The sequence below is a fragment of the Sturnus vulgaris genome, chromosome 3, assembly GCF_052056855.1.
Source record: "Sturnus vulgaris isolate bStuVul1 chromosome 3, bStuVul1.hap1, whole genome shotgun sequence".
In the NCBI taxonomy this organism is placed as follows: domain Eukaryota; kingdom Metazoa; phylum Chordata; class Aves; order Passeriformes; family Sturnidae; genus Sturnus; species Sturnus vulgaris.
This window is the reverse complement of record NC_142245.1, coordinates 10,012,940-10,027,972: the sequence shown is the minus strand read 5'-3', so window position 1 is coordinate 10,027,972 and position 15,033 is coordinate 10,012,940. Positions and strand designations below refer to the sequence as shown.

The 15,033-nt window shown below is 40.8% G+C and overlaps 1 protein-coding gene across 3 annotated transcripts in view; it reads right to left on the bottom strand.

Moving 5' to 3' along the window:
• Positions 1-15,033, bottom strand: part of MEIS1 (Meis homeobox 1) — a 107,041-nt gene that overhangs the window by 65,023 nt on the left and 26,985 nt on the right. For all 3 annotated transcript variants that reach the window (XM_088160974.1, XM_088160973.1, XM_088160972.1), the window contains exon 7: positions 14,923-15,033. This exon is cut by the window's right edge and continues 1 nt beyond it. In XM_088160974.1, the coding sequence (XP_088017100.1) occupies positions 14,923-15,033 (111 nt within the window). The remainder of the gene's footprint in view (positions 1-14,922) is intronic.

Genomic DNA, 15,033 nt, shown 5'->3' with positions numbered 1-15,033 from the left:
GACCCTTTGCCCAAACAGCACAGCAAAGCTAAATATGGCCATTCCTACCACCTCAACTCAGCAACAGGTTTTGCCTCAAGGCTTCCCTCATGGAGCCTCTCATCTCATGCAAGACTTCAATGATGTTTAGTTGGAGGTTGAGCAAAGTGCTCCTACACAGTTTCAGAAGCCCCTTTCATCATGTTTTATATTTAAGTCCTCAGCTCCCAGAGTCATATGAGAAACTTTAACCAAAACCACGTAAGCACTAATAAAGCAAGCAACCTCTTGAAGTTAGGAAAAACTGGAATCCTGGCTTCTTGACAGCTAGGCATGGGAATACAGAAACTAACCCCTCCAAATAATATTTTTAAAAAAAGTGTATATATTTATTTTTTTCTATGAATGCTAAGATTTTTGAACACTTCAGTTACCCATGCAGGTCTGCAAACACAACAGATGTCATGAGATGCTCAGACCACTGTGCTCAGGAACTGCAGAGGACACAGACTCACACATACCATACCTGAACCCACTCCTCTACAGCAGTACAAAACACTTTATTCCCCTTCTCCACAAAGAGCAAACATTTCCTTCCTAAAGGAATGCCAAGTTTTAGCACAGTTTCATCCCTCCTCACTCTAACCATTTAAGTCAGGCTGCCAAGCTAAGTGTCTGAACGAGATGATTAGTCCTCCCTGAGTCCCTTCACAGTCAATGGAGAGAATGAAACTCTCCGAAGGGGAATTCAGGACTGAGATGACTACAAGAATATGTGCACTTTTACCTTTGAATACTGCACAGAACAGTAAAAACTTACAAGCAGCAATGCTCTAGCAAGGAAACTATGGCTAATGAAGACTGAATATGCCCGTCTCTGTTTCTAAGCAAGATCTGGACTTCAGGGCTCTTTCTAAAATTACTCAGGATGGAAAGGCTGAATTTAGCTCCCATCCATCACCTTATCACAAGAATACAACCTCATGTTTCCTGACACAGAGAATCTGGAAAAATGCAAAATTCTGCCTCTTATCACCAAATCATAATTAATTTCTTCTTCCTATTTTGCCTTACTGGAGAGAGGAAAAAAAAAGCCCTCCTTGATAGATAACTAAATTTATGTCTTACCAAACTGAATGCAAATGCAAGAAACAGGAAGTTTTTACTTGGAAACTGGAATTTCAAGCACTCAGTGGCAAACAATGAAGCAGAGAGATAAAGATGCAATGGCAATGGTGGGGGACAGACCTGCCAAGCTTCCTGCCCACGCTGACTCAAGAGCATGTGTCCTACCATGATACAGACTGGCCACACCGCTTGTTTTTATTTTGGTAATTGGTATTTGTTTCTGTGAAAACCCCTATAAAAACAAGTCAGAAGACCAGACAGTAGTAGACTCGCCATCTCTTATAGCCAGATCTTTTACTTTACACTTTAGCAAAAGATGTAATCAGAAGATCTTTGTCCATTTATGCAATTCTCTCTGCAGTGATGAGGATTGTATTACACTCTCCAGCACCCACCAGATCAGAGCATCCAGTTTTCCCCATCACTTCAAGAGATTGAACTGATACTTGAAAGCACATTTGCTATTATCTACTCCAGCCCTTTGGAAATGACATTACACAGATACATGAGGCAGGCAAATATTGCCACTCTTTTATTATTCCTGATGTTCCCTCACTTGCAATATCTGAAAAGTTCCCAAGTCAATAGGATTACTTTATCTTCCTCCCCCTTCCTTTATCTCTTCCCTCACCCCACAGGTATCCATGTCCAAATGGTACACTTAGGCAGGGGGTTTGCTTGACCCAGGTCACTCGAAGGTCAAGCTTTTCACCACTCGTTAATGCAATGCTTCCCCCAGCCCTTGCAACCCCAGGGGTCCGGGCACCCCTCCTCACACACTTCTCTCCTGGCCACGGGTGCAGATGGAGAAAGCAAATGCTCTTCACTGAACGTACAGAAGCAAAATCCTCCTCCTACGGAAACCAGAATACGTTTTGTGTTTTTAAATAAACAAAGAAAAGGGAGAAGCTCATGAAAAATCAGCTCAGCAGCGCCTTTATTCATGTACCAAACTTGAAGGATGGGAAGCTTAACTAGTTAGGAGCAACTCAGAATATATTTTTGCCTACCAGAACAAAGTTCGATTTTTATTTAGATTGATTTTAAGATTTACATGCGAGAAATGGATGCAATTGGATCAAATATATACTAAAATACATTGCTGACTCCCATGAAAGCCAATAAACCACAAACAAATTTCACAGATCTCATTACCAGCATTTGAGATTTGTTTTATTTCATTATTTGGTACACATTTACAGAGCAAAAATTTGCTTAACTATGTTCCACTTTTCTTTTACTGAAACAATAAGACTCTCCGCAGAATAGTTTTGACTTGAATATTATCACCAGGATAGCATATGGCAAACTAGCAGCAGGCAGTTTATCTTCATCCTCTTTGTAAGCTAAAATTAGCACAATGCTTTTGCAACAGCATATGATGTATTCAGACCAGTACGATATACCTAATACAACTTCAGATTCATCCCTGGCTAACCTCCAATAGCCAAGTAAATTGATTGCTAATTTTAACTGAGTATTAATGTGTTTAGTATCAAGTTGGCATTTATCAACTTGAGAGGCACTTTTAAGTTTTATACTGTCATTTCACATACACCAACTGCAACTGTAAATAAAATTTATATATTGGTAACACGCAACATCTCAATTAATCTGTACAAAGCAATTCTAATTTATATTGATACATTATGTATGGAAAGCCATGTTGTAAAATTGCATAATATGCATATTTTGCTTTTCAGTGATCCAATGTAATTAATGGTGGTGAAGAGCTGATATACCCATGTCATGACTAACAAATTCCTCCTGCAGACTGTTAGCTGGTTACTTTATTGGGATTAAAGTCAACCAAGTAACCAACATCCTTTGGATTAAATTAAACCAAGTCATCACTTTACATTTCTTGATGAGGTGGCTATGCCAACCCTCTCTGCTCTTCAGCCTGGTAAATTATGGCCACCTCAAGGGTTTTTTACCTGGATTAAATATATGGTGAGACACTAATGTTAGCACTGCTTCCTAATTTGTTTCTGGTAGCTGTAACACCAAGGAAATTAGCACAATGTTCCTCATAAAGGAAATTTGAAAGGTTCTAAAAATGCCCTGTGCTTCATAAGGGTGGCTGTTTACCACCTTTCTTGCCAGGTTGACAGAATAAAAACGTGTAGTAGTAGAAAGTAGTCACATCCAAGCATGTATATGAACAAACTCACGCACAAACAGTAAATATTTATAGACTGACACTCAAGGATTTTGTGGCTCAGCCTGCTCATCAATAGAACATCTCTCTGCTTTCCTACAGCCCATTACAGAACAACAATACAAAACCATACCAAGTCTGTCCAATAGTTATACTGAATTAACATCACCACTGTTGTTGCTTTTACACAGCTAGACTCATGCAGAATTTGCACAGGTTTAGTGCAGACAGATACAAAAAAAAAAAAAAGCAAGCAGGATCCTGCACAAAAGCCTCTCCTGGAGCATTCTCATTGCCACAGGGGGATGAGGGCACAGAAGAGATAAATAGATGCTTTACTAAGTGGAGAAGGGAGGAGAAGTACAGAACGAACACAGCATTTCAACTCCACTTTGTTGTCTCTTTTCCCCCTTGCTGTAATTTGCCTGCATCTTATCTCTTGCTCTTTAGCAAGAAGCTGCTACACTCTGACATTACAGCGCCCTGAAACTTTAACCCCATTTCAAATGACAGTTAACTTCGAGCTGTTCAATTAATGCTGCCTCAGTCCCTCTTTCCCCCACTTTAGGAAGGCATTCGATGCATGTGCTATAATCCAGGGCTCCAAGAAGGAACTCCACCATGGGGTTTCTCCCTCAGTGCTGTGCCAGGGAGGGAGAAAGGGAGGAGATTCTCTTGGCACAGCAATGAGACCAACAAAAGATTCTCCATCCTATAAGCCTTGCTTCCCTGACCTTCACTTGCTGACCAGAGAAAGCTAAGATATGCCTTCTTCGAGGTCCATCGGGACACTACAGACTCCAGAATATATTTAGCATGCACCCATGTGACACTGCTATTTAGAGCACTGGGGAAGATTTCAGAATAAGTTAGAGTATGTGTGCCACCATTAGGTCTTTTCCAAGGGCATATGTGGTGTCTTCTAGTAGATCTTCTCCTGTTCTTCTGCAGAAGATACAACCTGGAGACAATGCACAGTATTGGAGTTGCAAGGGCCATCTCTCACCCACGGCACAGAATCAGCCCCAAGAAAACTAAGGACTAAGAGAAAAGTAGTTGAAAAGGCTGCCCCCACTGTACTTTTTCTTATATGCTGTTTCTTCTTTCTCACACTTTCACATTACACTTCAGCAACGAGCAACTACAAAAACCTGACTGCAAAATCTGTGTGAGATTTTAAATACTCAAGTGAAAAATAATAAAATAAAATATAGAAACACTCATAATATTTATAATAGATAAATAATTTTTTTTCATATAAATATTTATATATTGGTTACTAGGTGCCAGAGGTACTGCCTGGTGATGAGGAAGTTCCCAAGCCACAGAGGGATGCAGGGGGGCGTGTATCCTGATGTCACACTGCTCCCACTGCACATCACAGGCCCAGCCATGCTCTCCCATGTCCTCTCCCACCTTCCAGGCCTGAGCAAAAGTTCAAGCATGTCAAACCAAAGGCTACATGGAGGAGGTATCATGGCTAAAGAGCCAAAGCAAAAAGGTGGAAGGTTTTACTAACACCACCCTCATTCAAAGACCCGCCAGAGCAGTGTCAGGCATTTGCTTAGTCATAGCCTTACAATTCCACTCCAGCTTAGTTAGAAGGGACATCAGGCATCTCCCTCTGGTATTTCTCATGTCACCAACTAGTGGGTCACCAGGCCAGTAAGAAGTGGCCCCCAATGAATTATAGGGTGACAGGTGGCTCTGACATCACCACTGCTGCAAGCTGCAGAGGCTGCTCTGATTGCCCAGAGAAAGTCCCCATCTCATTCATTAATTTAAAATTGGGGGGGAAAAAAAAAAAAGTAATAATAAAAGCCCGTGTGCATCAATGTGCCTAGAAAAAATTATGTCAGCATCTTACAGCGCTGATCCTATTAATTAATCCCTTGAAGAATGGCCCCTTGCCCACAAACATATAATGTAATGCCAGCTTAATCTTACCTAAAAAAAAATTACAACACAATAAGATTACTCGTCTGACTGCTAACTGTTACAGCACTGCTTAATCCTGCATTTCAGAGCTTTAACAAGCTCCTACAATACTGTACAGAGTTTATCAGAGCAGTTGCTGAGACAAGGACTTATGTTTTAAAGAATATAATTCCACTGTCTTTTGTGCTTTTTATGTATAATGTTTATACAGTGACTTTCATCCTGAAAGATCTCAAAGCCTATTGCCTGCTCCTGTTTCCATTGAAGCCTTCCTTTCAAGTTTCATATTAGAGTAGCATTAGAAAGAAATATATATACATATACATACGTGGGGTATAGCAGGAAAATTTGTTGGGGCAGGAATTCATCTCTCCCTCCCATTTCCCAAACACAGCTGGGAGGGGCATCCCCAAATCAGCCCCTCCTACCAAAAACCTGCAAAGGACCCAACATGGGACCTTGCCTAAAGAAGTGGGTGCAAACTTGACTGATGAAAGTATTATCTCTCCATCCCTGCAATAACTTGAGCTTCATCCCTAGGCTGTCCTCCCACCAGCACAGCCCCACTCCGACAATATCCACTCACAGCCACACATTTCCCAGTCTTTGCCAGTTATAGGCATATTAAGCTTCCCGTGGAATAGGAGAAGAAAGCTCTGCTTCCTCCCTGTAATTATCAAATCAGCCCAAAAAATGAGGAAGAATTGAGAATCCTCATTATAGCACATCATAAAACGCAGCGAGGTCTTGTGCTTGCTGTCTGTTATTGGCACAGTCTGCCAACAAAACTTTACAAAGAGCACAGGAATTCACGTTCACAGAGATATTAAAGTCATAAAAGGGGAAATTTGGATTTTATTTTCCCACAGTCCACATGAAGGTGAACCAAGCAAATTTGGCAAAGAGTGCTAGTCATATGCCATTTCCCACAGCAGTGTGGTACTTTCCTCTGGGAATAAAACATTTTCCTTCAACTACTGTTTATAACTCTTATCAGTTCAACAGCAATAGAGCCATCAAGTCCAATATCTTGTGGAAAAAAGTCAAGGTCAACAAGTACTTGCATTTTCGTTTATCTTTAGCTGCAATTGCTACTGACATTCAATTGGGTAATAAACATGAGGACTGTCAAATGCTCTCAGCAAACAGGTGATCCAAAAGCTATCAGAGAGAAAGAGGCTACCGGCAGGTAATCAAACAATTCTGTTGCAACAATTATGATTTGAGTGCATTCATTTACAGAAGCAATCACCTGTCAAATTTGAATGAATAGCATCAAAACATTCCCACCATCGGGGTAATAAGGGCAAGAAAATACAAGCTATGTCTACTTTCTTCCCAACAAAAGCATGCCAGCTTTAGCAAGAGCCTTTAAAAAAAGGGATAAACAAAAACATCCAGCATCTTATTTCCTGAATTGAATTATAAAAAATTATTTTAACATAAAAACTAGAGGGCATCTGTCCAAGTAACTGGGTCTTATGGTGGTGTGTCACACAAATAGTAACGGGTGTTTAGGAAAACGCTACAGAAAGTGGGGGCACACAGAAGCAGCTGTGCCACCGCTCTGACAATCAGCACTTGGGCACCTTCCTGAGCCCGCAGTTGCATCTGGACCAGGGTTTTTAATAGCTACAGAAGAACCTGTTTTTCCATGAATTGGTCTAATCTCTTTTTGTCCCCTGCTGACCTCCTCAGAATGCTGTTCTGTAGCAATAAACCCAACACATGAAACATTTTTGTTTGTTTTAAAGCTAGTAACACTTTGGAACAGCTCTTGTGCCATGAACACCACCCTGAGTTCTTGCATTATGGGACAAGCACCCACTTTCTCCAAACACAACTAATTTTAAAGACTTCTCCTCCATCCTTAGTCATCTTTCCCCTCCCAGTCTTTCATGTGAGAGATAGGAAAATGGTCTGTGCCAAGCAGCCTGATGGCACACCCTGTTGCATCACTAATCCAGAAATACAGCATGTTTATGAGTTTATACTCCTTGTGATAAAATGCCTCTCAAAACAAACATCTCAAGATCACAGCTTTTGTTTTTTTAACCTCCAAGTTAAAGAGGTCAGTGACACACACCTTGAAGTCTCACTCTGCCTACATCAGATTGCAAAAGACTCAGCTGAAGCCACCAAGACCTGGAGAAGCAAATGGCATAAAACCCTTAAGAAGGGAATACTAAGATGGCCTTTAATATGGGCCATATGGGAAGCTCATTAACTCCAATGAGCCACCACAACTTAAGTGAAAACATCCAGGACGTGTAGGAAGAAACCCCACCATATCTGATAAAGCAAAAAAAAAATTTAAAAAAATCCTATCAGCCATCTTGAAAATACCCAACTCCAGTACTTTCAAAAGGTGCATATTGGACACTAAAAACTTCAAACCTATTTCTACAACTTCTCTCTTACAAAACCAAACCTCCATCTGTCCCATCCAAGGAGGAAAGCAAGATGCTCTTCACCCTACACCAGAGTTTTTGGCTAACAGCCCAAGAAGCGATTTAGCAATGTCATTATTTTCCACCACTGCTCCCTGTTTGGCATATTCAAGAACCTGCCCTCAGTGAAATATCTAGTTCTGTGCAGACACACTTTGGAGGGCTGTAAAAGCCAATGGATGGTCTCAGTTCAGGGCCAAGGCCGTGTTCTTATATACACATCCATGTATACATGGGCTTGTGCACAGCCACGCAGATGTTTAATGGGTAGACATTTATGAGTTCAGAAAAACTTGCCAAGAAAATAGGGGGAAAAAAAAAGGGACTCCAGCTCATGGATTTTGCTGCTTGATGGGCTGAGAAGTCAGGAATATTTGTATTTCCACAGCCACTTTAAAGGTAAACAGTTTCCAAAGTCTTTTTCCCCCCTTCTGCTCCACCAATGATAGCAGTAGCCTCAGCCTGAATGATCTGCCTCCCAACATAGTCGTCTCTCTGCTCCCCTCCCAGCTGGAAGCTTTTCCTGAGCAAAGAATGAAAGTCACATTAAACTGTGCTGAATCGGTTTTGCTGGTTTTGAACTGCTTATTATCTCTGGGGGCTGACCTGAAAAACAAGTTGGTGCTTAGAGAAATTCAGGTTTTCTCTGAAAACCAAATGGAAAGAAGGAAGGTTTTTTACAAGGAAAAGAGTTCATTTATGATGATGTTACCCACAATTTAGGGAAAACAAGCAGCATTTATGAGTATTTAAGTTAGCTTTGCCAGAGCAAAATGAAAAAAGCCTGTTAATAAGAGAAATTTAAGCTAATGCGAATGATTGAAATAAATCCTGACACTGGGAATAGATTAATGCTCAAATCATGACAGATACCCGCTTCTAAGCAAGAACTTACTCCCATGCACTATTCTGGAAGCACAACCCTGCTTAGCTGAGGCACACAGACTTAACACTGCCAAAATCTAAGATTACAGCTGAATCAGGCTGATGAGACGAAAAAAAAAAAACCAAAAAACCAGACCAAAACCAAACAAAAAACTGAAAACCTAAACTAAAAGGAGGAAAAAAACAGTTTCACGTCCCCCGGCTTTAGAGCAGAATGATAAATTGACATCGTGCTATGAGCATAATCCTCAACCACTCAATCACTGTTAAAAAATAAAACATGATTCTGGGGAGATAAAAATAATTAATGCTGGTGCTGCTGATGAATACGCACCTACACAAAGAGTTTCAAATAAATATGGGCCTGGTTTAAATCTCGCATCTCACGTCAAAGCAAGAGGGCACAGGTGCTCACGCTGATTTAAAGCAAACCGAGCGCTGCTGCTTGATGGAAAAGCAGGAAGAGAAAAGGGGATGGCAGAGCCTCAGCAAGAAAACTGATACTGCTTCGTTTCCAAACAAGTCTATTATGCTTAATTCGGGATTCACAATACATAAAGCAGCAGAAAAAACACAGGGAGCAGTCCCTGTTGACTAATGCCCTGTCTATTCTAATCGAGGGTCACATCCAGTCTAACCGATCGCATGATAATGGCATCAGAAAAGGTCAATCAAAGACAAGCCGAAGCTTCCACTGCCTGGCTGACCTTCGGAGCTTATGACAAATTGCTATCAGTCAATGTCAACTAATGACAGCGGCTCTTTGGCTAATCAATTGTTCTAAAAATGATCAAGAAAACTACTCATAGGACAGCTCATTTTCACATCAATGCCTGTGAAGTATGAAAAGCTCATTTTTTTTGAGTTTTTAATAAGCTCATAAGTAAAGCAGTTACTTGGTAACAGGGGTCACCTTAGTGAAAAGACAGAACCTTTGTCTGCCTTTTACATATTCTTTTATTACCATATTATAGTAAAAATATGCCATGCCATTACTATGCCAGAGGGCTACATAATAAAGAACGTAATACTTCATACTTTTTTTTTTTTTTGAGATAAATACTTCTGTGTTTTAGGGGGCCTCTGTTTGGATGTAAATAATTGTCAACATAGTCTCCAGGTATTTAAATGTAAAGCAATCACCACTGGCACACAGGTGGCATGCCCACTCATTACTCACCCAAATTTCACATGACAGAGCCGGTAGTGAAAACTGTGCTGCAAAATCCAGTGGTGCTGCTGGGAAGTGAAGGCCTAACAGCAGCTATTTTGTTCTTAAACCCACCCACCCCATGCGAGCACAACTTATTCCAACTATTTCTGACAGAATCCACATTTGGTAGGAAAACCGCATGCTCCGAAACCCCCTAAGCCCTGCGAAAGCAAACAGACATTTCCGCCCTGGAAGGATTCTGCATGTAAAAGCCAACGTGGAAACACACACAGGCTTGAGGAGTGGGAGATATATCATGGAGCAGTGGGAGATATATCATGGTTCTCCTTGTACAGCAAAGGGGCAACGGAAGATTTTTCTGTCTCTTCATCCTACCAGCCTCTCCCAGCATCATTTTCAGCCACTTCTCAAAGCTTCACAGCCAGGCCACGCTCAAATCTGCATTCATGCATTAAATATTACCAAAACAACAAATCCACACTGGTCTAAGGCTTGAGAAGTACAAGCACAACTATGCTTTGCTTTTCCATAAGGAGAACATCCAGCAAAGGACATTGCAAGGCATTACACCACAAGAAGCCATTTGAGAAGACACTGCATCGGGAAGGAAAGAGGAGCCATTGTTTAAGCACGGCACTGCTTTTCATTTGGGTTTACCTCTTTACTTGGGTGACACCCACCCATGACACCTGTGTTGCCAGAAATTATTTAGCCCGAGGAAAACACCCCTCACCAACCCAATGGCCCCCAAAGCAATTCCGCACATCACCACAGAGAAGGAGGGGGGGGACTGGTGGTGAAGCGCTAAACAAGAAACATTAAAACTTTTGTTTTCATCGGAGAAACTGCCAAGTGACAGCAGTTTCAGGTTACACCCTAAACCTGCCTTGCTATGGTAGTTTTTCAAATTAAAATATCTTCTGTGGCCTTAGCCACTCTCAAGCCATCCATAGGCAAGAAAGAAAGGAGGCAGGGCGACACTTAAGCTCAGCCATAATTGGAAGTATGTGAAAAATGAAGTGTCAGTTCGGTCAATAAAGGGCAAAGGTGAAGGGGAACTGCAGCCCAAACTCGGTGCGAAATGTGCTCATTAAGACACCCAATCCGAGGGCTCCTGCCCACCTATCCCATTAGTCATCGGCCATCCGACCGCTTCAAATGCCTCCCCGCTCTTATTACTTTTCTTCTCCCATGTTCAAAAAAAAAAAAGAAAAGGGGGGGGGCGGGAAAAAAAAGGGCGAGCTGGTATATAAATCCTTGCTCAGTCATCTGGAACATAATGTGGCCCTTCTCTCCCCCTCTTCCCAGCTCTGTCGCCTGCCTTTGCAGCCTCCAAACAACCGCCTGGAGATTCCCAGCGATAATAAACCCGATTGCCTTTTTGCCTATAGGTTGCTCAAACTCCTACAAAACCTTGAAAAAAAAATAAACCGTTGCAGCCATTGATACATTTTTATAAAGAAATATTGCTGCTTTCTACTCCTGGCTTGAAAGAGCAACAATTATTTGGAGGTTAAAAAAATTCTTTCAATGCAGGCTGAGGCTTGGGAAAAAAAAAAAAAAAAAGAGAGAAACAATACAGACAAATAAAGTGGCACTGATGGATTATTTTGCTTTTTCTTTTAAGCTGTGCAGGAGAAATAAATGGGAAATAAAGAACTCCTCTCTGGATTAGAAATGACTATACCAAGGCTTTGTTCAGCATCTTCCTGATCTCGTTAGTTGAAAAACAAACAAAATAGATCTTCCAATATCCCAAACAGGAATCTTTTGAAGTTACAAGAAACAAGCACGATAAAATAGTGCTGTCATGAGCTCAGCATCACCTGCCTATTAAGAATTTGCTTCTCTTCTTTTAAATAGAATTTTGTGAGTTATTTCTCCACTATGTAAAATCAGATCTCTCACAGACCTCCAAAGGCCTTTCCCGTTAAGTTCAGAGCAACAGGAAAACTTTTTCATAATATTATTCTGCATTCCTGTACTATAACTATCCCCTATGATGACACAATACGAGGCCCTTAGAAGAGGTTGTGTCAACGTACTATGCAATAACATATCCTGCTGTTCAGTGGCACGAGACCTCAGAACAGGTCCCTAGCAGTTAAATATGGATTTCTGCAATAGAAGGAAGCAGCTGGGAGTTATTACTATTTACTAAGTAAATACATTTAAAAAGACTTTAAAATGTTTACAGGAAAGACCGTCTCTCCTGATTTCAAAGGCTGTCATTTGATGGGTGTTGTACACTGGGACATAAATAAGTTAAAAATACACTTTGCAGGATTTGTAGTGATGAATAAGGTAAAGGAGAAAAATCTCCCAAAAGTCCAAAAATAGACCTTAACATACTCTGGGTTAAGTACTAAGGAGAAAAGTCTTGCTAAAGGATTAAGTTTTCCAGTCTGTGTGCCTCTCTGAAAATGCAAAGCTTATATTTACATCCTTGTGATACTTTCAGCGAGGTTGCAAATATGGTCAGAAGGTGCTTTTACCTATCCCAACAAGGGAACTAGGTTGTGAGAACAATCTGAAGCCAGACAGTTTTAGAGGCTTTTATTTCTGGTGATCAGATTTGCTTTTTTTTTTTTTTTTTTTTTTTAATGGCAAACGTGATCTTGACAGATGGAACGAACCAAAAGGAACTTTTACAAACTCCTAAAAATAGGGAAGCCCATAATATACTGAATATATGTCACGCAATGCATGCATCTCGAGTTAACTCCTTTGCTTGCAAGCATGAGCATGTGGGTCCCCAGCCTTTTGCTGCCACCCCTCCACAGCACCTGGCTGCTATGGCAGTACCATGCTGGCTTCTTCTGCTGCCAAGAAAAGCGCCCAGCAGTGGTGAACACAGGGGTTCAACCACAGTGTTGCACTCCTAACATCAGGACACAGAAAAAAAGCCACCAAATCACAGCATCTGGAAATTGAATGCAGTTGGGGAGAGGCAGGATATTTGCTATCTTTTTGTTCTCTTCTGTTTTGGTCCTTGAGCGTCATAATTTTTTACTTCTTCCCCATAGGGAAATCACATTCGGGATTTTTTTTTTTTTTTTTTTAAACAGAATGTGTACATGCAGGCATGGGTGTGCTTAAAGAAATGAGCTTCCCCCATAATTTCAACCTTCAGAGCATTTCATGTAAACAAGACATAAAGCAAGGCTCAAGCAAGACCACCACTACCATTACCACATTCTTGTTCCTCAAAAACAATGCCAAAATGCCAATTTCCGAAGGTGACAAGTGGCCTGAAGTCAAGTCTTGGTAACAGAGACCCCCCCAGGACAGGATCACTTTTCCAAAATTCCTTTCCCAAACTTGACCTGAGAGCTCCAGTTATCAAATTCCCACTTTTGTTACTCTTCTCCAAAGTTTTAATGCAACAAGCCTTCTTCACAAAACACTCGATCAAGCACTGGCAGCAATTCTAGCCTCAATAAACCACTGGGGTTTGGGTAACAGTTTCAGAACTGACTAAGGCATCATTTACAAGTCTTTCTGTGGATACTTCATAGGACTCAGGCTTGAAACTCACTTTAGAAAACCCTTCCTGACTGAGGCTGCAGCATGCACCTTGCTCGGAACTGATCAGGATGGCAATAAGACAACAGGTATGACCAGCACTCCAGACTACTAAAATGCAACATTTAGGAGAAAATGAAGTCTGAAAATCTCTAAAAGTACACCAGGAACTAAGCTCAATTTCCAACGCAGTTCTAGGAGCATTCTGGCATCTGTGGCCTCCCCACAGATGTTTTGTCCACGCACATATCCACATAAACACAGGCACATCCGTCTAATAAAAAAACAGCTCTAAACGAATACAAAAACCCTCTCAAAACATCACATTTTAGTTCAAAGCTTGTTTTTGAAGCAGCTTTTTCAGCCTTTAAAAAACCCCATGGATTTAAAGTTTGCTCCAAAAGCAAGGGGCTCTGACGAACAAGTTGACACCACTTCAACTATAGCATTGTGAACAGCAACACTAGAATATATATGTATACATACTTGAAAGAAAAAAGGCCCCCTGAATTTATGTTGCATATCATTTTCCAGTAAAAGTCAGAGGTCAGAAGGTTACCAGTTTCTGCCTCAGCTCTGCAACAGTTTACTATTCCAGGCCCCATTTTTACTAGGCTACACTTGCGATGAAGTCAGCAACTTTTCTTTAAACAATAACGAGTCTCAAATACTTAAAATTCTATAACGAGATGTTATTCACCATGTACGTTAAATCCATGCATATAAAAAATTAAAATATACTGGTTTAGTTTAAAAACTAATCTTGTTAAATGCAGACTTCGCAATGCTAATCAGTACTGTTAACCTTTTTTTGGAAACATAATTCCTTTGTTGTCTAACAGCACTTGAATGAAACATGATCATAAAACCAGATTTAAAAGTATATACCTATTGTGAGTTCAGAGTCAACTTCAATAAAGCATACTCTTTTATATTCAGATTATGGATCCATTTTAAATTTTAATTGCATTAAATTAGCACTAAATCCACTACAGTTGGTCTCTTCAGAAAAAATATGCTTTCAGCATCTCACAAAAAAAAAAATCCAGAGATTCAGCTTTTTAGACTTCAGAGTTTCTGAGACAGACAGAGTTTCTGATTACCTGTAGAATGTCCCACTTCCACTGCACCAAGCTCATTTCATACTCGCCCTGCTAAATCAGCTACTCCAGCCTGGCACTCAAACAGAATGTTCTTGCATTCAAGTAAATTGGAATTGAGTATAAAAAAGTAAGTAAAAGCACAGCTCAGGATTTTGTAAAACGGGCCAGCTACCATCTCTTCTTTATATGCAATCAAGTTTCGATGGCATCTTTGAAATAATAGCATGCATTTCTTCAATCTTAATTACATTTGATTTTGAAGATTTCATCTTTTAACTCATTTGAATGAAGAAAAAACCCCCAAAATTCTCATTTCTTATTTTTATTAAGCACACTGCAAATTTGGTACATATGTTGCTCTAACATGTGCCTGCTGGCAGGGTCAAAGAAATAAAGATGCCAATCCCTTTACTAGGAGAAGATGGAGGAAAAAATGCCACAAAAAAAGGAAGATAGACCTTTCCTAGCACAAACCCTCCAGTACCCGAGCACATTTCCAAGCCAAAAAGAGAGTAACCAGTCCCTGAGCACACTGGTGACCACTTGCCAGCTAGGAAAGTGTGAGGGCTCTGTTCCTACCTTGCTCACTGCTGTTGTCCCCGCTGTGTGATGTGTGTCCTCCACTGGAGGGTCCAGGGGTTCCCCCGGAGCGCGTTGATGCCGTGTCATCGTGGTCTCTGTTCCAGGAGG